The sequence below is a fragment of the Trichomycterus rosablanca genome, chromosome 11, assembly GCF_030014385.1.
Source record: "Trichomycterus rosablanca isolate fTriRos1 chromosome 11, fTriRos1.hap1, whole genome shotgun sequence".
Lineage (NCBI taxonomy): Eukaryota > Metazoa > Chordata > Actinopteri > Siluriformes > Trichomycteridae > Trichomycterus > Trichomycterus rosablanca.
The window spans coordinates 9,985,131-10,008,711 of NC_085998.1; the positions used below are offsets into that span (position 1 = coordinate 9,985,131).

Sequence of the window (23,581 nt, forward strand, 5' to 3'; positions counted from 1 at the left end):
GTAAAGTGCTGCGATAGTTAAAGTAAAAACACGACAATATTTTTGTAAAGTAAAATATAAAAATAACTAAAAGACAATGAAATATCAAAATACATGTAATCAGAATACACAGTGAGTGCACAGCAAGGGATTTTGGGAATCTTTGTAACCTGCTTAACGTTACTAGACCTATATATATATATATATATATATATAATTTATAATCATCTGTATATCTGTCTGTAAATTTACCAAAATATTTTTATTATTTTTTTAATCTCTATTCACTTTTATTGTTTATTGTTATATTGTCATCTTTTGCTTTTTTTGTAATTTTGTTATTGTTGTAATAATGCTTTGGCAATATTGTTTCCTACAGTCATGTCAATAAAGCTACTTTAAATCTTGAATCTTTGAATCTATTTTTCTCTTTGAACTTTGATCACTGTTGACGTGCATTTTTAGACGTGATATCATTAAACCCCTCATCACTTCTCGCGTTTGTTTTAGTGACAGAACGTAGTATGTTGCCAACTTATATTTAGCGAGTATTCAGACCCCTCTAGCGAATTTTTTTTAAACAAGCGACTAGCGACAAATCTAGCGACGTTTTCTGGTGTTATTGGAGACTTTTGGAGACTCGAACGTGAAAACACACGTCGTTCTGCATTTACTTTCCTCAACGAGCAGCGGGTCCTGCCGTGAGCCCCTCCGCCGTCCCAAAGCACGAGCGGTCAGTATCACAGTCAGTGTTGCCAGATTGGGCGGGATTCCACCAAAGTGGGCGGATTTGGTTGGAAAACACACTTTCGCAGGTGGACAAATTTTGGGCTGGTTTGTAATCATTTTGGCGGCTTAAAATGTAAATAAAAAAACTATTGCTTTCTAAAGCAGGTGGAATATAAATAGGTCTACCTTCTCCCACCACATCCAACCCGTTGTCAAAAGTTTGATTGACAGGTTATTCTCTCCAGTCCAAGACACTGTTGCCACGCCCATCAATACAGTGATTCATATGTTAGACAAGTGATTGGAGTTGAATATGAAGGTAAGCAAGTCTCATATGTACGAGAGGTTAAACTGTCATTGCTTGCAAGTTTATTTTTATTTACTTGCAAAGGGTTGTGTGTCCTATCATAAATAATGCATTTTACAAACTTGGTAGGCTACTTCAAGGACATGCAAGCAAAAATAAGTTGTCCTTTATAATGTGTAATTACTGATCTGTACATTTTAAGATATTAATTTGTAGGTCATGATGGTTTAACTGGTTTATTATTTGTGAAATGCTAAACATCATCTGCTTATCCTGTGTTTTGGGCGTTTTTTCATGCATTTTGGCTGAAAATTACTGTCGCAATCTGGCAACCCTGCCCAGAGTAGCTCAGTGTTGTCTTAAAAAACAAGAACAAACCACGAATCAACAGAATAACGTTCATTTGTAGTTCTAAACATATTTAGGGTGTTTTTTACCCACTTTTTGTCTCTCCCACGATGTTATTCCTCTCGTCTATAGCGTCAATTACACGCAAATTGACCTTATGCAAATTAGGCGATGACGTCATTTAGCGACTTCTAGCAACTTTTAGGACAGCCAATAGCTACTTTCCTTACTGAGGAGTTGGCAACACTGGTTTGGGAGACCAGAGAAGCTCGCCTGCGATTCCAGTTGGTGATAGATGGTGTAGTGTGTAATCCCCTATCGCCGATCAGTCGTGTAGTGTGAACTTGGCATAAGTGGATTGGGCTACGTGGCCAGCAGGGATTGTTAGTTCTATAGTGAGTTGGAGGTTAATAAATATTTTTTACAATACAATGTTGGTGTTATGTTTTGTAGAGAACGATAAGGTCAGAAATACTGTAAAACTTGTGTGTGTCCAATTGTCCCACCTTTTTACATCTCCTTTCCTGCGTTTCCCCCTCACCCCGTATCTTGCGTTCTCATTGGCTGTTCGACACCGCACTCATCACTGAGGTTTTGTCGCCCCCTACTGGTAGAACTGTGTTAGTTACTATTTATTATCAGTAAATAAATGTACAATTGAGTTTCCCGATAAAACCAGACCTGCCGCGACCCTGACCAGGATGAAGTGGTTGATAAAGAAGTATTATTTACTATTGTTGTTATTCATATGATTACTACCACTACTAATAAACATAGCCACATTTTATTATTAAATGTATTAACTTTTATATTCTACTACTAATAACATTTTAATTAATATTACTACTACTAATGATAATAATACATAAGGTAATATTATAATCATTATACCAATCATAATTAGTAAATAATTCTCATTATTATTTTATAATTATAAAACGGATAGTTCCGGTCCTAAAATCTGATTGGCTGAGCCGCGTTCGGAGCCGTTGTAAAATCCCCGATAAACGCACACCTAGGACCACCTCACATCATTCCATATTAATACGCCACTGAATAGAGAAAGTTAATGTTATTTTCGCCCTCACGTTGCCTAGCAACACTGTTAATCGGATTACCTTGCGTCGCGGAAGAATGCTTTATTGTAAGTTTATACACAATAAATACATTTATGATTAAACATTGTTGTATTTATTATATTTTATGTTGACTCGAGGCCGTACGTTACTGTTATGATTTTAGCACGGGAAAGAAGTTTTAGGCACTCCGCTTCGCGTCGTGCCTAAAACGTCATCCCCGTGCTAAAATCACAGTAACGTACGGCCTCTCGTGGCTTATTGCTTTATTATACTTCTAACTAAAACTTACTATAATAAAGTAAGCAGAAGGTCGCTGGTTCAAACCCCACCACTGCCAGGTTTCCACTGTTGGGCCCTTGAGCAAGGCCCTTAACCCTCACTTGCTCAGACTATATACCATAAGTCGCTTTGGATAAAAGCGTCTGCTAAATGCTGAAAATGTAAATATGGTTCAATTGTTCTAGACCCAAAACGTTTCACTTAAGGTTGATACATGTGTATTTTTGCAGTGTGTCTTTAAAACATTTGCAGTTTCTAGTTCACACACAAAATAAAACACAGTGTTTACTTGATTCGTTTACTTGTATTCACAGAAAATACACATGAATCGTATTTCATTTAATCTATTTAATCAGTGTAAACACATTCTTACACACACACTACATACAATTGCCTGAATAACATAATCACACTAGTTATTAAAGCAGCATTGTACACCACTTGGAACTAAATGATCTGTTCAGAGAACTAACATTCATTCTCACACACTACAGTGAGAAGGGTCGACATAAGAAATTGCACTAAAATAAGCACTATACATTTCTGTTTAACACTTTGATGTTACAAAATGTGCTCTAAAGTAAATACTGTACATAAGTAATGTTCACCTGTAAGTGGTACAGATTTCACAATGACATAAAAAGTCGTTACATTACGCTAGCAGTTTATTAGCTGTGCCCAAGTGTGTTTACTTATACCAAGCGCCATTTTTTTTTTAAATATAAGTGTACAACACCAAACTAACCGTATACACAGAACACAATATCTCTGCACATCCAAAATCAATACTATAATACATACATTAACCGTTAACTAGAAAAACAAGAAAGGTTATATTTACTACACTCTTGCCTCATTTACATTCTTTCAGGAGACACCTTTATCCAAAGCACTGTACAAACCACAAACCCCCAACATTTGGAACTGTCTGTCAATAGCAAAAACATTTTTTAAACAAGTGATGCATTTGGATTTGTTTGGATATACTGCACAAAATGTATCAGAAAATAATCAAACCGTTTAAGAACATCCCTCATAAAGTGATTGCAATGATTTTATGTAGTTGAACCCCTACAGACACTATAAAATCATCATGTTTCTGTTATAGATACATTTTTACTAGTACTATGCTTAGCAGAAGCTCTTTAGATGTCAGATGTCAGATTTATCAGCAGACCACAACATCACAATCTACCTAGTTTATATCCAAGATCTACACCCAATGTGTTCTGATTTGAAAACAGCTTCCACACCTGCCCAAACATATCAAACTGTCCAAACGGATGTCACAAAGTGAAACATTCACAAAAGAACCGTGTTCAGTTGTTTTCACTGTCAAAACTGGTTCCTGTGCAGAAACCCTCTAATTAAGAGCTACACAGAAAAAAAAACCTTCTTGGGTTCCTCAGAAGAAGAAATGATGATTCATGATGCTTAATGAAACCTTTCTTTCCAAATAGCACTACTGAATGGCCCAACAGCAGCTCTTGCAGTCCTGTGATTTGAACTCTCAACTGAAAAACACTTTCATATTCTCCTGCTTAAAACGACCGATGTGGGCTGTATTTGGTCATGGTGCATTAGGAACACCATGGGATGTATGGGGTGCTCCTCTTCAGCACAGAGACTTCGGACGCACCTTTGGAAACAGCTGTGATGAAAAAAAAAACACAGATATTAGACATAATAAATAAAATTTATTCTATAACATGAAATTGAAGTCAAGTCAGATTTATTTGTATGGACCTCCTGCACAATTTAGCATGACGTATGTCCACTTTCCAACACTAGTGCCTGCTACACATTTTGTATTTTGTACATATTGTGTTTCATATTTAGTTAATTAAGAGTATTTTATAGCATGTTTTAGTTGTTTGATATTTTAATTTTATTCTGAGAGTAACGGCTCACTCAGTGTAGCACCAGTGCTAACAGCGCTAACTTTAATCATTGCATTTTTATACACCGTGAATGGAGTTGCCAAAAAATGAACATTAGCGATGTTTAGTCTAGCAAGTATGTGCAGTCCAACATCACTGGTATAGAAGGGCTTTAAATTGGAAGTGTCTAGCTACTTCTTCAATTACAAGAGTGAGGAGCTTAACAGGTTCCCCAGATTCACCAAAATTTTTTCATTAGCTACTACTAGTACAGTATTTATAAAGACTGATATGACAAATTTCACTTATAATGTTACTGGTGTTAATAATGTTACAGATATGAAGTTTGGAAAGCGGACACGTCATGCTACACTGCAAGAGGTCCATAGTGCATTTTACAATGCAAGTAATTCTCATCTGCCTTATAAGTTCAATGTCTTATTAGAATCCTTTCTACTTAGGCAACTACCTAGGTAGGCAGTGGGCAGCAAGGCAGATTACTAGGTTTTCAGATAGACCCATAGTCACAAAGCAACTTTACAGAATCCAAGAACCAGAAATGGTTACCTGTTGAGCAAGCCAAGGTCAACAGCGACTGGAAAAAAACTCTCTTAAAATTACAAGGAAGAAACTTTAAAAGGACCAAAAAAAGTCATTGATGATAAACAATGTTTGCCACATATCTTTAGAGTTGTTTTTATTAAAATTGAAATCCTTATAAACTTCATTGTACATTTTTTTTTTTTCGGTTTTCCTGTAGTCAGCTTGCGCTAGCTAGCACGATTGGCAAAGGTCGCTAAGAGAAAAACAACCCTCAAACAACTAAAGCACTATAGAACCAGACTCACCAGGACCCATCCTTTCTGGCTGGCCTAGAATTTGAATTAGATTAAAAAACAATACATAGAAAATAAAATAATTTTAATAAAAGTAATAATCAGTAAAAAGCACAAAGAATTAAAGTTTTTCATCGTTGAGACCAGTCTGGTAAATTCTAATAGTGAGTTCTGAACATTGTGAGTGCAAACACAGCAAAACAGCTTTCTTTGTTCAGGCAAAATGCAGTCAGACCTGATCAGTGGAGCAGCATGGGTAATTACAGTGTAGAATGTAAATAAAGCACATTTGTTTTCACTGACATGCAGAAACTAGCAGCTCAAAACTCACTGCTGAACTAAAAGTGTAAGAAAACAAGTCATAAACTATACATAAGGCCGGAACAGATTCTGCCTACAACTATTCTCTGTTAATACCAGAGAATCAGACAAGAAAATCATGTTATGCAGGGTGGGTCAAAACTCTTCATCAGAAAAAAGTACAAAGTCTGAGACTACATGTAAAAATGTCTACACAGAGGCGCCCAGGTGGCACAGCAGGATATTCCACTAGCAAACCAATGCCTTGGTTCATCTGACGGGCACAACTGGCAGTGCCTGCAGCAGATAGCCTGGCAGTACTGGACTAGTAACCGAAAGGTTGCCGGTTCAAGCCCCACCACTGCCAGGTTGCCACTGTTGGGCCCTTGAGCAAGACCCTTAACCCTCAATTGCTCAGACTGTATACTGCCACAGTACTGTAAGTCACTTTGGATAAAAAGCGTCTGCTAAATGCCGAAAATGTAAATGTAATTGGCCACCGTATCTGCAGGGTGGGGGCCGGACTATGTGTGGGTGGGTGGGTCTTCATACGCTGTATAAGGACCGTGATTGGCGGAAGAGATGCCTGTGCAGGGGCAACAAGTGGAGGGCTGTACACGTGTCGGAAGAGGAGTGTACAGCGATGTGCTCTCCTCAGATGCAATCGGGAAACCCTCAGCAGCGGAAGACAAAATTGAGTGCACTAAATCGGGAGGAAAATGCATTTTTAAAAAAGTCTACACAGACATGACTGGCTATGTCTGAGCTATATCTGAACTGTCTGGCCTGTATTCATGACAGACCTGCTTTTTGGTGGTTCCTGCATAACACTTTGCCATTATTTCTGTCAAGCTTTGAGGTGCCACCTATAAAGCAAGAGCTTCTGTCTTGCATGCCAACCTCTAAGCCAATGGCAAAATGACCTCTGTTTTGAATGACTTATTTTTACCAAGCCCTTTTTTCTGGTCAGGGTCTGTGTGGGTCTGGTGCCACCTGGATAGACATTCCAAAGTTGGAACAAGGTGGACACCAACCCACCGCAGGGCGACACGCACTTACCCATTAACTTACTCACTACTGAGTGGTCAATACACTGTATGTGGAAGTGGACGTTCCATCATGCGGAAATAAGTTGGGAAACACTATAAACAACATTAACATGCGACTTTTTTAGTATCTGTAGACAAAGATAACGTGCAAGACGAAAGTCCAGTGCTTTGTTTGCTTTATCTGTTATGATTGTGTACAGTGGTTACACAACATGTTGCACCAATATCTGTGAACATTAAATGATGTGACCTCAGTGAGCACTTTTAGTGAGCACTTTTAGTGAGCATTACATGTATATTACGTGTGGTCACTCACATCAGGTTATATGGCTGCACTCTTTTCTAATTTACTTTGTATTTCCTATGAGGACCATATCACAAGTAATGTGTTTGTCTTTCCGTGGACCACTGATGATTTATTACTGATGTTATTCCTGTGGATCTCTTGCTCTTAGTGGTAAATAGCGGAAAGGGTAAACAACATTACTATAGTGACGCTAGGTCCCTCCTGCACCTTATTCGCCGCTTGCGCCACAGGTTCACTAATTCCAGACCAGCAAGAATATGGGGCCAGAACGGCACCAATTTTTGTCTGTGAACCTGTGATTTTGAGGTGTAAACGCACCGAACCATTTGGAATTTTGGTATCAGCACCATGTCAGTGGAAAAGTGCAATCACACAGGCAGAGAAAGCAAGGATGGAACCAAGGAACAGTGGTAACTTGCTAATGGTTCAAGTGGATATGCTGGATTATCAGTGTTACATTTTAACTTTATATTCACTTACCCCAAAGTAGTTATTCGGAACAAAGCCCTCACGTCCACAGAGGGATGCCCACCACCAGTCGACCCCTTCAGGTTTCCCCAGGATGGTCACCATGTCTCCCTCTCTAAAACCCAGCTCGTCAGGAGCCTGGGCCGGGTAGGACCAGAGAGCGTACAGTACACCACTGTTCTCTACACCCATCGCCTCCTCCACCCCTGACAACACACATACATACAGCTTTATTATTCTTTATGTTGTTAGCTGTGTGTGTGTATGATTAGCAGCTGCAGTGCAGGTCCAACACTTAAATCTGTTCTCTTAATTAACTTTAGGTAAAATTTGTATCACTTTAATCAGACGTCTCCAAACTTTTGACTTGTAATTTATAAACACTGTGATGGACTGACAACCTGTCCGGTGTGTTTCCTGCCTTTCACCCAATTAATTAGACCCACTGTGACCCTGACCGGGATAAAGCAGTGGTTCTTTATTCTGTCATTGCCCAAATTACCCTGCAATGAACTGGCACCATGAACAGGGTGTTTTTTTGCCTGTTGTGTGCATTCTAATGAAGCAACTGTCAACAATCACCTCTGAGGAAGCTTTCACAGTCTTCATAACCCACAGCGTATGGGTCGCACTTCTGTGCCGCCGTGGCTCCGTCACTATCAGTCACCGCCATCACAGCAGCACCGTTACGCACCAGGTACTCGCAAAGACTCCGGTCGTTACAGGAAGCTGCGCAGTGAAGAGGTGTCCTGTAGATACACACCGGGTTTACACACTCACAGACACCAACAGAAACAAGCATGCACACCAGAGACTGCGTTTAACTGACCAGCCGTGGCTGTCCGGGGCGCTGACGTTAGCACTGATCTGTACAAGGAACTCCACTACTGCATAGTGCCCTCCACAGATGGCATTATGAAGGCCGGTGATGCCCTCGTCGTTCGGCTGGCTCGGGTCACTCATCTATTGAGGAAAAGATGTTGGAAATGTACAAAGATTAAAAGAAATGTTTACATACACTCATAAGAACCAGGTTTACTATGACAGTCCTGGGATTTTTTGTGATTTCTGCAACTGTGCTTCTCTGTGACTGAATTGCATTTATTTACATTACATTCATAGCATTTAGCAGGTGTTTTTATACAATTATGACTGAACTTGTGATCAAGTGAACAAGTGGTAACTTGACAATGGTGGGGCTTGAACCAGCAACCTTCTGATTACTAGTCCAGTACCTTTACTACTGAGCTACCATATTGCTGCCTCATTTGAGTTATTGAATTTCATAAGTTTGATGTGTGTTTTTTAATGACAAAATCCACTTGGTATAAAATATACATCTTTCAGCTGCTCCTGTATTTAGCCCCCCAGCCCTCAGACGCAGCCAATCATGTCCGTGTAGATGCCTGACTAGTCGATAACACCGCTGAGATTTCAGCCCTGGATCTTAGTGAAGGTGGGTCGTCGTATTTTACCACTGCGCTACACGAGCGTCCAGTGAAGTGGATTTTGGTTTGAATGGTCAGATAGTTTAAGAACCACCAAAACATGTCTGCCATGAATTAGATGCTTAGAAGCTCAGTAGCTCAGGTACTAGACTAGTACTCAGAATGATGCTGGTTCAAGCGCCACCACTACCAAGTTGCCACTATTAGGCCCCTGAGCAAGGCCACTAACCCTTAATTGACTACATTGTATTCCTACACAATAGAACTGTAAGAATACAATGTAGTTCTAGTCCTGAAAACACAGTCTAAATTTTGGGACCTCACAGACCCAGAATGTGCATTTCCAAATGGTGTCCAAGGTCTACTCACAGTACAAGGATAATTAAAGTAAACAGGAAGCACCTGATAACACAGGATATCACAGCAAAGGGTCTGAATAATATAATAATATAAAATAATATAAAAAATAATCATATAAATAAGAAATGATTTTTTTTTATTTTTAATAAATTTGTGAAACTCTAAGAACATCTTTTCATGTTGTGATTAAGTGTAAACTGATAGGATAAGAAAGACAAATTTATCCATTCAAAATCAAATCCACAACACAAATAAAAACGTCAAGGGGTCTGAAAACTTTCTGAAGCCACTGTATACAATTGTGTTTATAGAAAGACTGATAAATGTTGTTGAGTATTTTTGTCTGACCTCCTGTACAGCTCGCTGCACCGTATCCAGTTCTCCAACCAGAGCACCATCTAGCAGCAGGACCAGGGGACTGAGACGAGCACGGGGGCTCTGACCTCTAACACCACTGCCTTTAGCTGTCCTCAGGATAGAATGAAGACCCTGACACACACACACACACACACACAAACCAACAAATCAGAATTATTCCTCAGTCAGACATCTGATTCAATAGCAGTACAATAATACAATGACAAATGTCAGCTCTTATATTTGCTCTTATCATTGAGGCTAAAACAGAAATTTCCCAGCATGCACTTGTACATTTGTCATGAGAAAGTTCTGTTATATACAAGTACACGATATGACCAAAAGGATGTAGAGATCAGACCTTAAGCTTGTTGCTCATTACATTTAAAAATGTTTAGGTTCTTTACTAAAACACAGGGCAGTGAAAGCCAGTGGTTGAGGTGCTTGACTAGTGATCAGAAGGATGTTGGTCCAAGCCCCACCACCACCACTAAGGTGCCACTGTTGGCCCCCTTGGCAAGGCCCTTAACTCGAAATTGCTTGAATTGTATTTAGTCACAATTGTAAGTCGGTTTGAACAAAAAGGTTGGAAAAATTGTCAGTTAGAATCTGTTGGGCCCTTGAGCAAGGCCCTTAACCCTGTCTGCTCTAGTGACGGCGTACAATGGCTGACCCTGTGCTCTGACCCAGTCTTCCAAACAAGCATTAATTATTAAAAAGCATTTACTGTACTGTACATGGGTATATGTACAGTATCTATGACAAATAAAGGCATTTTTCTAATCCTTTGGCAACCACATGCTTCCTCTAAATTACATAAACCCAGCCATCGCTAGCCCACCACCACTGGGATCCAGGATTGGAATCTCCAGCAGTGCTATCAGTCGGCTGGGCGTCTATATACAGACTTGATTGGCTATGTCTAGGAAGGGGGTGGCCAAGGCCCTACAATATATTGACATTCTGTCTGGGGTGTGTTACTACACTGCACACAGTGATTCTGGGCAAGCTAGATCCATCACGACCCTGACCAGAATACAGCAAAGGTGAAAAATGAATGTGTAAATGAATGAACTTTAGCTCATGCAATGCCATCGTACAGATAAGCACACAAACTGTCACTGTCTGTTTGCACAGCCATGATCACGATTGATAAGGAAGACAGGTATGTCCCTTTCACCCACATAGCAGGACCAATCAGAAACCTCTGATACAGAGCAAACGCTTTTCTGTTGCACTACCTAGCAACTCAGGTACTTTTGACCAACATTCTTGCATCAATGCTGGTGTTACATGCCAGTACAGGTAGCTTTAAAGGAATGCATTCAGAAAAAAAGACTGAATGTTCCTACCAGCAGTGATCATAACTGCTTGTTTACAGTCTGGGCAGAACTGGCTAATATTAGGAGCGTGTGTTGAACTGGTATGAGTGTATCGGGTGCAGCAGTGTTGTTGGGAATTTTAAACACCTCGCTGTCAGTGCCGGGAGGAGACCAGAGCTCAAACCAAAAATATAAAGCCAGCAGCACCCTGTAAGCTAAAAGTGCTAAGAGATAAAAGACTAGAGGAAGATCATGCATAAAACATAGTGTAAAAAAATAGGTTTATTACATGGTGGGTGTGGCGACCTGAGGTTTGAACCCAAACCCTACCTCCGCCCCCAGATTGACTACTCTAAATTGTCCCTAGGTGCAAAGGTGTAAGTAAGCATGAAAATATGTGGACTATAAAGGACTGCAGTTCCCCCTCTGCCTTCAGAGTTTCTGTGTGATGCTGGGCCCACTGTGACCCTGATCAGGGCTGTATTCAAGTCCAAGCAATAATCAACAGAATTGTGTGAAGTCACTGATATCTTAATACTGATTTGCATGTTAATCACAAATAATTGTATCTGGTTCTCACCCTCTGCTGGGGTGTCATGGGCATGGTCATGAGCTGCGGCAGGGTCATGGTATGGGGTAAGGGGCTTTCCTCATCTGAAGAGCTGCTCTCCCCTTCTATCTCACCCCTAGTCTGAGGGCCTTTTCTGCGAAACAGCTTATTAATCATCTGCCTATAAGGGTTCGACTGAAGGACGGGCATCATTTTAATGCTCTGTGACATGTCGGTGGAGCCACGCTTCTTCAGGGCCCGAGGGATCTCTGCTCGGATACGCAGCACCTCATCCAGATCCGGGACCAGAGGGACCTCGGGGGCCACGACAGGCTGCAGGCGAGTGGGGCTCAGGGGCCGAGGGGGCGCGTCCGGCTCTGGGTCTTCAGTGAGAGTGTCCGTTTTGGGTTGAGCGGGCTTGTTTAGTGAGTTTAGTCTCGACACTTCTGCATCCACGTCAGCCAGGCTGGGCACTGAGACCACACACACACACACAGCAGCTTAGTTCAAGTAATATTTTTACACAGAACAGACATAACATTATGACCACCTCCTTGTTTCTACACACACTGTCCATTTTATCAGCTCCACTTACCATATAGAAGCACTTTGTAGTTCTACAATTACTGACTGTAGTCCATCTGTTTCTCTGCATGCTTTGTTAGCCCCCTCTCATGCTGTTCTTCAATGGTCAGGATTTTTCCAGGACCACTACAGAGCAGGTATTATTTGGGTGGTGGATCATTCTCAGCACTGCAGTGACACTGACATGGTGGTGGTGTGTTAGTGTGTGTTGTGCTGGTATGAGTGGATAAGACACAGCAATGCTGATGGAGTTTTTAAACACCTCACTGTCACTGCTGGACTGAGAATAGTCCACCAACCAAACAACAGCCAACAGTGCTCCGTGGGCAGCGTCCTGTGACTACTGATAAAGGTCAAACAGCAGCAATAGATGAGCGATCGTCTCTGACTTTACATCTACAAGGTGGACCAACTAGGCAGGAGTGTCTAATAGAGTGGACAGTGGTGGACACGGTATTTAAAAACTCCAGCAGCGCTGCTGTGTCTGATCCACTCGTACAAGCACAACACACACTAACACACCACCATCATGTCATTGTCACTGCAGTGCTGAGAATGATCCACCACCTAAATAATAACTGCTCTGTGGTGGTCCTGTGGGGGTCCTGACCATTAAAGAACAGGTTGAAAGCAGGTTAAAAAGATATGTAGAGAAACAGATGGACTACAGTCAGTAATTGTAGAACTGCTAAGTGCTTTCATATGGTATGTGGAGCTGATAAAATGGACAGTGAGTCTAAAAACAGTTCAGAACTGTCTACTACCTTCTCCATAGTGGGCCGTCTTCATCTGCAAAGGAGCGACAGGTTGAAAGTGGTAAAGGAACTCCCGGGGAAGGGGCACGGGCTGGCTGGGCATAACGGGAACCATCTCACCCTCCTGGATACATGGATGTCTGGCAGCCGACGCGTAGTACGGGTTCTGCAACCTCATGATGACGGAGAGCGGGATGGGCCTGTGCGGGCGGGTCCTAGTGGAAGCAGGAGGGATGGAAATGCGGGAAATGGGCTGAGCGGAGTAATGCGACTGGGACTGGGTAGGTGAGGAACGGTCAGGTGGCACCGTGATACGGGTGGTCCTGGTCAAGGTGCCATCGATGGCGGGGAGATGACGCTGTAAATTTTCCTAAAGAGGAAGACAGAGTTGCTTTAGCAAGGCCAGGAGATGCACAAATATAACAATTCGAAACAAAATCTGACAATTTAAGATCAAAAACTCAATTTAATTTAAAGAAACTATAGTATAAATGATATCACATAACAACAAACGTTCTTAGCTGTGATTATTTAGCAGTGAAAACAGAGGGTGCCAGATTTCAGTCAAAAATCCTCACAATGCAACTGATTTCAACCCTGGATCCCAGCACTAATGAGTTAGCAAAATTTACTGCCAGCGATGCTCCACATTTCAATAGTTTGTGGGCAATATTACTTGCATAAATAATTAAAGTCATAAACAAGGAGGGCGCTCAGGTGGCGCAGTGGTAAAACATGCTAGCACACCAGAGCTGACATCTCTAACTGCTACTGGCAGCGGTCGTCAACGTTTTTTGCACCACGGACCGGTTTCATATAAGATACAATTTCACGGACCAGCGGGGTGGAAGGATTTAAAATAGAATAACTGTAAAATGGAAAATCAGTGTGAATCCTGAGTTTTTTCGCTGCAATGAGACGCTGCTCCCACCTACTGGTGATTGGGGACAATAACACCCAAAGAGTGTTGGAAATTTAATTACTCTTGTAGCGATCTCTAATTGTTTATTTATTTTATTTATTATTATTTATATTATTATATATATATATATATATACATATATATATATATATATTATATATATTTATATAATTTTTCGTATTTATTTATTATTTATTTTATTTTTGTAATCTTTATGTGCGGCCCGGTAATAAATGACCCACAGAGCAGTACCGGTCTGCGGCCCGGTGGTTGGGGACCACTGTTTTAAGGGGTTGCCACAGCGGATCATTCTGGTCTTAATACCTGATTTGGCACAGTTTTAGGCTGGATGCCTTTCCTGACATAACCCTCCTAATTTTATCCAGTCCTGGGACTGGCACCTTCCAATGACAAGGCTGATTGCCACCCCAGCACCCCATACCAAGCTGTTTTCATTTTCATTTAATAAAGCCTGAAGTCTTGTTGACATGTTAAATATAATAACAGGTCGCAATTAGCTTGTCGATTAATGGTTAAGCATCGATAAACGACAGTCGGTTATTGGTCAAATGGATATCCGTATTCCAGTACTGAGACTCATTGCACTCAGAAAGCAATTAAAACACAGTACAAACAACACTTAAACACTAACTTACAAGCTCATTACAGAAAAATACACCATTGTACGAAGTCTGCCAGACTTTCTATGCACACACACCTTTCTGGGCATGGTGGGCGAGTCCAAGTTGGATTCTCTCCAGTTACTGTTGGAGACAGTCGGTCTGATCCACTCGTTCTCTACATGGGAGGAAAACAGAGTGAGAGTTTAGTGTAAAGTGCTTGATTTCTGGTCTTGGTGAATTAGGCTTATGCTTAGTTTAACTTAGTCTGGGTCAAAGTTCCACCACATTGCCGGAAGTTTGTGGACACCTGACAGCTGATCATCAAATCCAAAACCAAGGGTATTTACATGGACTTGGTTTCACTTTCAAATATTCTCAAGCTGATTTTGGAATATGACTATAGTAACACATATTTGGTGCAGAGGTACCCAAAAAAGTTCTGGGCCCCCCAATCAGTTAATGCCTAAACAATCTTTATTTCTTTCTTCCCCACCTATTATTTGACACTGGATTTATCCACACTGCTTATCACACCACTGGTTTGGCGATAAAGCCTATATGGCAGAAGTTTGTGATGGGATAAGTTCAGGGTTCTGTGTCGGTCAAGTTTAATACAGCAGACCATATCCTTTTTGACCTAGCTTAGTGGATGGCTGCTGGGGATTCCGATCACATTCAAGTAAGTATAACCGTCTGCCCCATGCCCCCTCCGATGAGTGCAAAGTCCCTTGACCCCCTCTTGTTCACCCATAATTTGTTGGATTCGCACATAAACCAGAATATCACGCACTGAGAGACATGAACTGATCTCCATGCTCGTCTATTCTGTACATGCGTCTCAGGCTGCCAATCAGGGTCATTGCACAACATTTTTGAAGACCCCACCCCATTATTAGTCTGGTCTCAAATTGTGCCTGCTAGAGGGCACCCAGCCAACCGGTAGCAGAACAGAGATTCGAACTAGGGGAGTTTAGAATCCCAGCGCTGGTACCACCTGGGTCGCCTGAGATTCTTTTATTTTATGATGATCTTAGGCCTGTTTTGACTGCTCAGTCAAACTGATAAACAGTTCTTGTGCTAATGTTGGTTCCAGGGGCAGTCTGGAACCTGGAGGTTAGTTTCACTAAAAGACATTTTTATGTGCTGCTTAGTGATCTTCAGTACTCAGTAGCACTGTACTATGAACTGTTGCTGCTCCTAGAAACTGCCACTTTACAAAATTAGCTAAACATGGCAGCTCTGGTGATGCAGAAACAGCAAAACTGAAGTGACTTGTTACAGAAACAGTGCCACGTTGAATGTCAGTGCACACCATGACATAATTGTCCACATATTTTAATAATGCAGTGTAGCTAGTTGTGCAACAGTAACCTGATATGAGATTTGGTTATTATCTGTTGATGTGGACTCACTCTCATAAGTGTGGTGTGGTTTCTGCTCATAAGAAACGTCCAGGTCCGTCTCGTTCCACTTGGAAGGGCTCTTCTGCCTCGACAAGGTATCATCTGACAGACAAAAACAGCAAGGGTAAATCAATGGAGGGAGTGTCAGAGAGAAAGTCACCTTTACTAATCTGTTAAAAGTGCACAGCGTGATTCAGATTGTTTGGCTTTTGGGAACACGCCTTGACACCCTTTGACTCACCACTCACCATGTTGCACACACCAGCATCAGCTACCGTTTTAAAAAGCTGTGTTTGATTTGTGTGACCTGGATGTAGCCAAGGGTGTGACATTACACACTTTCTGTAAACAAATTAATCCCCTTTTTAAGAGAAAAGATCTAGATCTAGAGTTATATACACTGATCAGCCATAACATTAAAACCACATCCTTGTTTCTAGACTCACTGTCCATTTTATCAGCTCCCCTTACCATATAAAAGCACTTTGTAGTTCTACAATTACTGACTGTAGTCCATCTATTTCTCTACATATCTTTTTAGCCTGTTTTCACCCTGTTCTTCAATGGTCAGGACCCCCAGAGGACCACTACAGAGCAGGTATTATTCAGGTGGTGGATCATTCTCAGCACTGCAGTGACACTGACATGGTGGTGGTGTGTTAGTGTGTGTTGTGCTGGTATGAGTGGATCAGACACAGCAGCGCTGCTGGAGTTTTCAAAGACTGTGTCCACTCACTGTCCACTCTATTAGACACTCCTACCTAGTTGGTCCACCTTGTAGAGGTAAAGTCAGAGACGATCGCTCATCTATTGCTGCTGTTTGAGTTGGTCATCTTCTAGACCTTCATCAGTGGTCATAGGACGCTGCCCACGGGGCGCTGTTGGCTGGATATTTTTGGTTGGTGGACTATTCTTAGTCCAGCAGTGACAGTGGGGTGTTTAAAAACTCCATCAGCACTGCTGTGTCTGATCCACTCATACCAGCACAACACACACTAACACACCACCACCATGTCAGTGTCACTGCAGTGCTGAGAATGATCCACCACCTAAATAATAATAGCTCTGTGGTGGTCCTGTGGGGGTCCTGACCATTGAAGAACAGCATGAAAGAGGGCTAACAAAGCATGTACAGAAACAGATGGACTACAGTCAGTAATTGTAAAACTACAAAGTGCTTCTATATGGTAAGTGGAGCTGATAAAATGGACAGTGAGTGTAGAAACAAGGAGGTGGTTTTAATGTTATGGCTGATCGGTGTATGTGCATTTGGTAACTCCACCCACCTGCTGATTTGAATGGCATGAAGTTGCGAGGCAGTGTACCCCCCATCGGTTGGCTAAAGGGCCCTGTAGAAGGAAGTGGGTCCATCCTGGGTGACCTGCGACCTGTAGTAGCAGAGTCGTAGGGAGCTACTGGATTACCAGGAACTTGAAGTATATTGGGTAGAGATTGCATTTCGTATTTGTGACTGGGTGGGAGCTCAGAGAAGTTAAAACTGCCACTCAAGTTCCTCTCGTGTGACCTAATGGGGGATGGCGATGCCCGACGTTGGCTATGTGGGGATGGACTCAGGGATCCTCGAGGGTAGCCTGGTTCAGGAAAAGTGTTTCGAGCCTGTGGAGGGTACGGTTGATTAAGGGGGTTCGGGGAGGTGGGAATGGTTCTGCCACTGGAAAAGAAAGAGTCAGGTGAGCGGGTGCTGGGCTCTGAGTATCTGATGGGAGCTGAGATTTGTGGGAGAGCTATGTTGCTTCTGGTCAAAGTGCCGCCATTTCCACCTCCATCTCTGTTGGAAGAGCTGGAAATAGTGCTTCCGTAACCAGTGCTGGCACTGGTGCCACTACTGAAGTTGGCACTGTTGCCACTGCTGATGGTGCTGGAACTGGTGTTTCTACTTCCACTGCTGATACTGGCATTGTTGCTGCTGCTGATGCCAGCATAATTTCCACTGTTGAAGCTGCTGGAACTGGTGTCACTGCTGCTGTATCTGGTGGTGTCTTCTGGTCTAGAGTTCGTGCTCTACCATAAAAGTAACACAGGGATTAAAATTATTAACATCATAGTGATCTATAGTCCAATACTGCAATTTAAATGCACAGAACCAGAACATCTCGCACCAAAAAACCTAAACTGTCCTTTTCAACAGTCAGTGGCCCAAAGATTAAAGTTTTGGTTTCAGTACCAAAAACCACTTACATTTACGGCAGACCGTTTTATCCAAAGCGACTCACAATTATGACTGAATACAAAGAGCTAATCAAGGGTTAAGTGCTTTGCTCAGGAGCCCAACAGTGGCAACCTGGCGGTGGTGGAGCTTGAACCAGCAACCTTCTGATTACTAGTCCAGTGCCTTAACCGCTGAGCTACCACTGCCCACTTCCAGTACAAAATGTTCAAACGCTCCACCAAAAGTTCTAGCCTTAGTACCAAAGGTATGACTTTTTAGTACCAAATGAACCAGTTCTGGTAGAAGTACAACAGTACCACAGTTCCCACATCCAACATCACAAGTACCACTTCCTTTTAAGAACCAAAAGTTCGCCGCTCAGGTGGCGCAGCGGTAAAAAAACACACTAGCACACCAGAGCTGGGATCTCGAATACATCGTATCGGGTCTCAGCTCTGCCTGCCGGCTGGGCTGGGCACCTACATGAACAACGATTGGCCTGTTAGGTGGGGTATTGAGGGGCTGATGGCTGATTAATGGCGCCTGCACAGAAACGGGGAAAGAGTGCGGATCAGGGTGTTTGTTTGTTTGTTTATTAGGATTTTAACGTCATGTTTTACACTTTGGTTACATTCATGACAGGAACGGTAGTCACTCACCACACAAGATTCATCAGTTCACTGGGTTATATCAAACACACACATGGACAATTTAGTGTCTCCAATTAACCTCACTTGCACGTCTTTGGACTGTGGGAGGAAACCGGAGCATCCGGAGGAAACCCACGCGGACACGGGGAGAACATGCAAACTTCACACAGGAAGGACCCAGACCACCCCACCTGGGGATCGAACCCAGGACCTTCTTGCTGTTAGGCTACAGTGCTACCCATTTAGCCCGGATCAGGGTGAGTCTCTCCGTACACAGAGCTGATCCGCAGCTGATCTCGTCTGGTGTAGGTGACATATTGCATACGGCTGCTGCCCACGTGCCGGAGGGGGCGTGGGTCAGTCTTGCTCTCCTCAATCAGGACAGGGATCCGCATCAGTAGAGAGGAAGCATAATGCAATTGGGTGATTGGATACGCTAAAAGTCAGGAGAAAAAGGGGAGAAAATACATCCAAACTTTTCACTATTTCACTAACAGTGGTGCCATTTTAAGTATCAAAGGTACACTTTTTAACCCCGAAAGTACCACATCACAAACCAAACATTCCAGTTTTCAGTACCAAAAGTCCAGATTCTATAACAAATGTTTTGGTTTGTATACTGAGGACATAATTCCAGTACAAACTGTCAGGTTTCTATAGCAAATGTTCCAGGTCCAAATGTTTATCACATCAAAGTGAATTAAATCTAGTACCAGAGGTACCAGTTCCAGTAAAAGAAGCTTTGACCAGTTCTTGTTTTGGACAGTGCAGTGGAAAACCGGCTCTGCAGAATGGCTAGAAATTGGGATGAAGAACCGTGATTAAGATGCTGCTCTCAGCTAAACACAAGCCTAATGAAACAATGGCTTGTGCATCAGTGAATGTGTTACCTGTGTTGTTGAGTTTCCAGGGGTGCTGGAGATCTCCTGAAAGAGGGAATTAAATTCGCGAGACAGTTCGTCCGCCGTGGCCAAAGAGGCATTCAGGTCCTCTGTGATGGCATGGACTGTAAAAGAAACACAGACAACTTTACAGCACTAAATTAATTTAAAATATACAATTCCTGGTAAATAATAAACTCTGTACTGTTTTTATATCGCTAATATACAGCAATTAGGCATAACATTATGACCACCTCCTTGTTTCTACACTCACTGTCCATTTTATCAGCTCCACTTACCATATAGGAGCACTTTGTAGTTCTACAGTTACTGACTGTAGCCCATCTACTGTATTTCTCTACATACTTTTTAACCTGCTTTCACCCTGTTCTTCAATGGTCAGGACCCCCACAGGACCACTACAGAGCAGGTATTATTTGGGTGGTGGATCATTCTCAGCACTGCAGTGACACTGACATGGTGGTGGTGTGTTAGTGTGTGTTGTGTGAGTTTTTAAATACTGTGTCCACTCACTGTCCACTCTATTAGACACTCCTACCTAGTTGGTCCACCTTGTAGATGTAAAGTCAGAGACGATCGCTCATCTATTGCTGCTGTTTGAGTTGGTCATTTTCGAAACCTTCATCAGTGGTCACAGGACGCCGCCTACGGGGTGCTGTTGGCTGGATATTTTTGGTTGGTGGACTATTCTCAGGCCAGCAGTGACAGTGAGGTGTTTAAAAACTCCAGCAGCGCTGCTGTGTCTGATCCACTCATACCAGCACAACACACACTAACACACCACCACCATGTCAGTGTCACTGCAGAGCTGAGATTGACCCACCACCCAAATAATACCTGCTCTGTGGTGGTCCTGATCATTGAAGAACAGCATGAAAGGGGGCTAACAAAGCATGCAGAGAAACAGATGGACTACAGTCAGTAATTGTAGAACTACAAAGTGCTTCTATGTGGTAAGTGGAGCTGATAAAATGGACAGTGAGTGTAGAAACAAGGAGGTGGTTTTAATGTTATGGCTGATCGTTGTACAGTATATACTATTTTGAATTGCGTACGTAGCAGTTAGTGCCAAATTACTCAAAACAGCATTTATGTGGTCAGACACTGATGGTAAACCAGCTGGCCAGACTCCCAATTGATGTTACAATTCATCCCAAAGCTGTTCTGTGAGGTTGAGGTCAGGGATCTGTCAGGCCAGCCGGGTTCCTCCACACCTAAACTTAATAACAGGACGGGTTCTTCGACATCCCTTGCAAATTATCGTTAGACTTGCTGCTGCATGTCTGCATTGCCTTGCTCAACAGGGTTCAAGGGAAACCGTGGTAAGCAGAGGGATTAAATAAGACACAAAGAAGTAAAAAAAAAAGTAATACTCACACAGCATGCTGCTGCCGCCGAACATGTTGTTGCTCATGACTGCTGGTTCTACTTAGCAATCACCAGTTGTTATTTATCCTGCACACATCCTGGGTACATAAAAGAGAAGACTTGTATAAGGAGAGGCGTGCATGTCACAGCTGTCAACATCTGCAACCCTTCTGGTTTTTGTGTGACTATATCTTAAACACATCCTTACATCCTTTGTCCAAGAATGCTTACACGGAATATAAAAGTTGCCAAAGAACAGTTCTGCCGTAAGTCGGAAGCTGCTGATACACAGATGACCCTGTCCACAGTCAAGAGAGCTTTAGAGGCCACAGCGCAACAAAGGTGCAAAGAAAGTCAAGCCCAAAATCAGCACCTTAAAGCCTTTGTTGGTGTTCACATGGACAAGCATACAGCAGGATTGGAAGATTCTTTCTTGCATGGCAACCTTGGCCAGGTTTAATGTCTGGGCATTGGTAGCTTAGTGGTTAAGGGACTGAACTAGAAATCAGAATGTTGCCACTGTTTGGCCCCTGAGCACTAAATTGCTTGCACTGTACTCATTAGCAAATGTGAGTCACTTTGGATGAAAAGCATCTGCTAAATGCAGTAAAGGGTGGCACGGTGGGTAGCACTGTCACCTCACAGCAAGAAGGTCCTGGGTTTGATCCCCAGGTGGGGCGGTCAGTGTCCTTTATGTGCAGAGTTTGCATGTCCTCCCTGTGTCTGCGTGGGTTTTTTCCGGGAGCGCCGGTTTCCTCCCACAGTCCAAAAACATGCATTCAGGTTAATATGTATGTGTGTGTGTATGTGTGTCTGCCCTGCGAAGGACTGGCGCCCCGTCCAGGGTGTTACTGTGTGCCTTGCGCCCATTGAAAAGCTGGGATAGGCTCCAGCACCCCCCGCGACCCTAATTGGATGAACAGTTAAGAAAGTGAGTGAGTAAATGCAGTAAATGTTAATGTAAAATGTAAAGCTTGCTGGACTGTGGGCAGTACCGTGCTCAAAGGCCCTACACAGGTAGCTTGAAGGTGGTGGGCTTGATCTCTCAACCTTCGCACTACTATTATTTGTACTTCTGGTACATGCTAACTGCATTTCATTGCCTCATACTTGTACCGAGCAATGAATCAATGAATCTATCTATCTATCTATCTATCTATCTATCTATCTATCTATCTATCTATCTATCTATCTATCTATCTATCTATCTATCTATCTATCTATCTATCCATCCATCCATCCATCCATCCATCCATCCATCCATCCATCCATCCATCCATCCATCCATCCATCCATCAATCCATCCATACAGATCGGGATCGGGGCCAATCAAGGCATTTTTAACTGATGCGAAATCGGCATAACCCGGTCTTTTGTATTATGTCAGCATGTCCGCTGTGTGGAAATACTTTAAATTGGAAAGTGAAACGAGTCCAACAGCGGTGTAATGTCTGTAATGCGAGCGTTTCACGAGGCGGTAGGAGCAGAGCTGCGTTCATTACTGTAGAATTTTACTGTTTATATGGTGTGTGAGTCGAGGATCACTCCGGTTTACAAAACAATAACTTTTAATCCGAGTATTTCAACTTCAGGACCATAACATACAGCTTTTACGAGTTTACGTGTTACAAGACTGAACGACATCTCAGTATCAAGCTCTCTGATTGGCTTAGTTATGTAACCGAGCGTCGTAGTGATGCACTCACTTAATAAAGAAATAAAATACACGGTATATTCACAAAATGTCGGGAGCAAAACACTTTATTAACTTATTCTGTTCCGAATAGCGGACAGCCAGAGCCGAGCACGCTATCCCATGCACTATGGAAGCCCCAAAGGGTCAAAACATACTCACTTTGCGTAGACCCGTCCATCAAACCATTGTCACAATACAAGCACTTTAAGAACTGGCTTTCCTTCATAACAAAAGAGTGACTTTCCATTTATTTTGGTATTCAGGTTTTACTGTAATGCTGTTAAGTAACTTATTTGTTTTTTTATATTCAAGTTAAGCTGCTTTTTGTATCACTGCAATAAACAGAATTATGTTCTTTGAATATAAAGTTCAAAGTGAAACTGTAATTATCTCACTTCATTTTTACTACAATGCTGCATTAGGTTTGTTTACTTTTATTTTGTAAAAGAACATTAAGCAATAGTTTGGATGCAGGCAATTTTTTTCCTACAGCACTGCAGAGCTATTCAGTTGTTAAACATGTACATTGGATTAATTTGAATAACTGTAATGTACTTGAAGTGTGCACTGTGTAAACAGTGTTATCTAGTTCTTATCTAGACAATATCTAGAAAATACAAGTATCGGTTTGAGAATCGGTATCGGATCGGGATCAAAATTAAAGATCGGGAACAAAAAAACGTGATCGGGACATCCCTACTATCTATCTATCTATCTATCTATCTATCTATCTATCTATCTATCTATCTATCTATCTATCTATCTATCTATCTATCTATCTATCTATCTATCTATCTATCTATCTATCTATCTATCTATCTATCTGTCTAAATACAGTACTGAACACCTTTAGGAGTACCCAGTCCCCTGCCCCACCCTGCTTTAAGACAACATACCACACCATATACA

At 42.1% G+C, this 23,581-nt stretch overlaps 1 protein-coding gene and 1 long non-coding RNA gene across 3 annotated transcripts in view; one reads left to right on the forward strand and one right to left on the reverse strand.

The window, feature by feature from the left end:
• The first annotated feature begins 523 nt into the window (after nucleotides 1-523).
• LOC134323599 (uncharacterized) lies at nucleotides 524-4,436 on the forward strand. The gene is made up of 2 exons (XR_010014068.1): nucleotides 524-1,027; nucleotides 4,182-4,436. It is a non-coding gene; the product is annotated as an uncharacterized LOC134323599 (long non-coding RNA).
• The window catches only part of ppp1r13l (protein phosphatase 1, regulatory subunit 13 like), a 49,542-nt gene continuing 29,015 nt past the window's right edge, over nucleotides 3,055-23,581 (reverse strand). For both annotated transcript variants that reach the window (XM_063005144.1, XM_063005145.1), the window contains exons 2-13: nucleotides 20,986-21,074; nucleotides 19,597-19,712; nucleotides 17,173-17,908; nucleotides 15,896-15,988; nucleotides 14,579-14,658; nucleotides 12,948-13,308; nucleotides 11,629-12,071; nucleotides 9,718-9,858; nucleotides 8,391-8,524; nucleotides 8,144-8,310; nucleotides 7,574-7,767; nucleotides 3,055-4,372 (exon numbers count right to left, since the gene is read on the reverse strand). In XM_063005144.1, the coding sequence (XP_062861214.1) occupies nucleotides 4,337-4,372; nucleotides 7,574-7,767; nucleotides 8,144-8,310; nucleotides 8,391-8,524; nucleotides 9,718-9,858; nucleotides 11,629-12,071; nucleotides 12,948-13,308; nucleotides 14,579-14,658; nucleotides 15,896-15,988; nucleotides 17,173-17,908; nucleotides 19,597-19,712; nucleotides 20,986-21,022 (2,538 nt within the window). In that variant the 5' untranslated portion in view covers nucleotides 21,023-21,074 and the 3' untranslated portion in view covers nucleotides 3,055-4,336. The remainder of the gene's footprint in view (nucleotides 4,373-7,573; nucleotides 7,768-8,143; nucleotides 8,311-8,390; nucleotides 8,525-9,717; nucleotides 9,859-11,628; nucleotides 12,072-12,947; nucleotides 13,309-14,578; nucleotides 14,659-15,895; nucleotides 15,989-17,172; nucleotides 17,909-19,596; nucleotides 19,713-20,985; nucleotides 21,075-23,581) is intronic.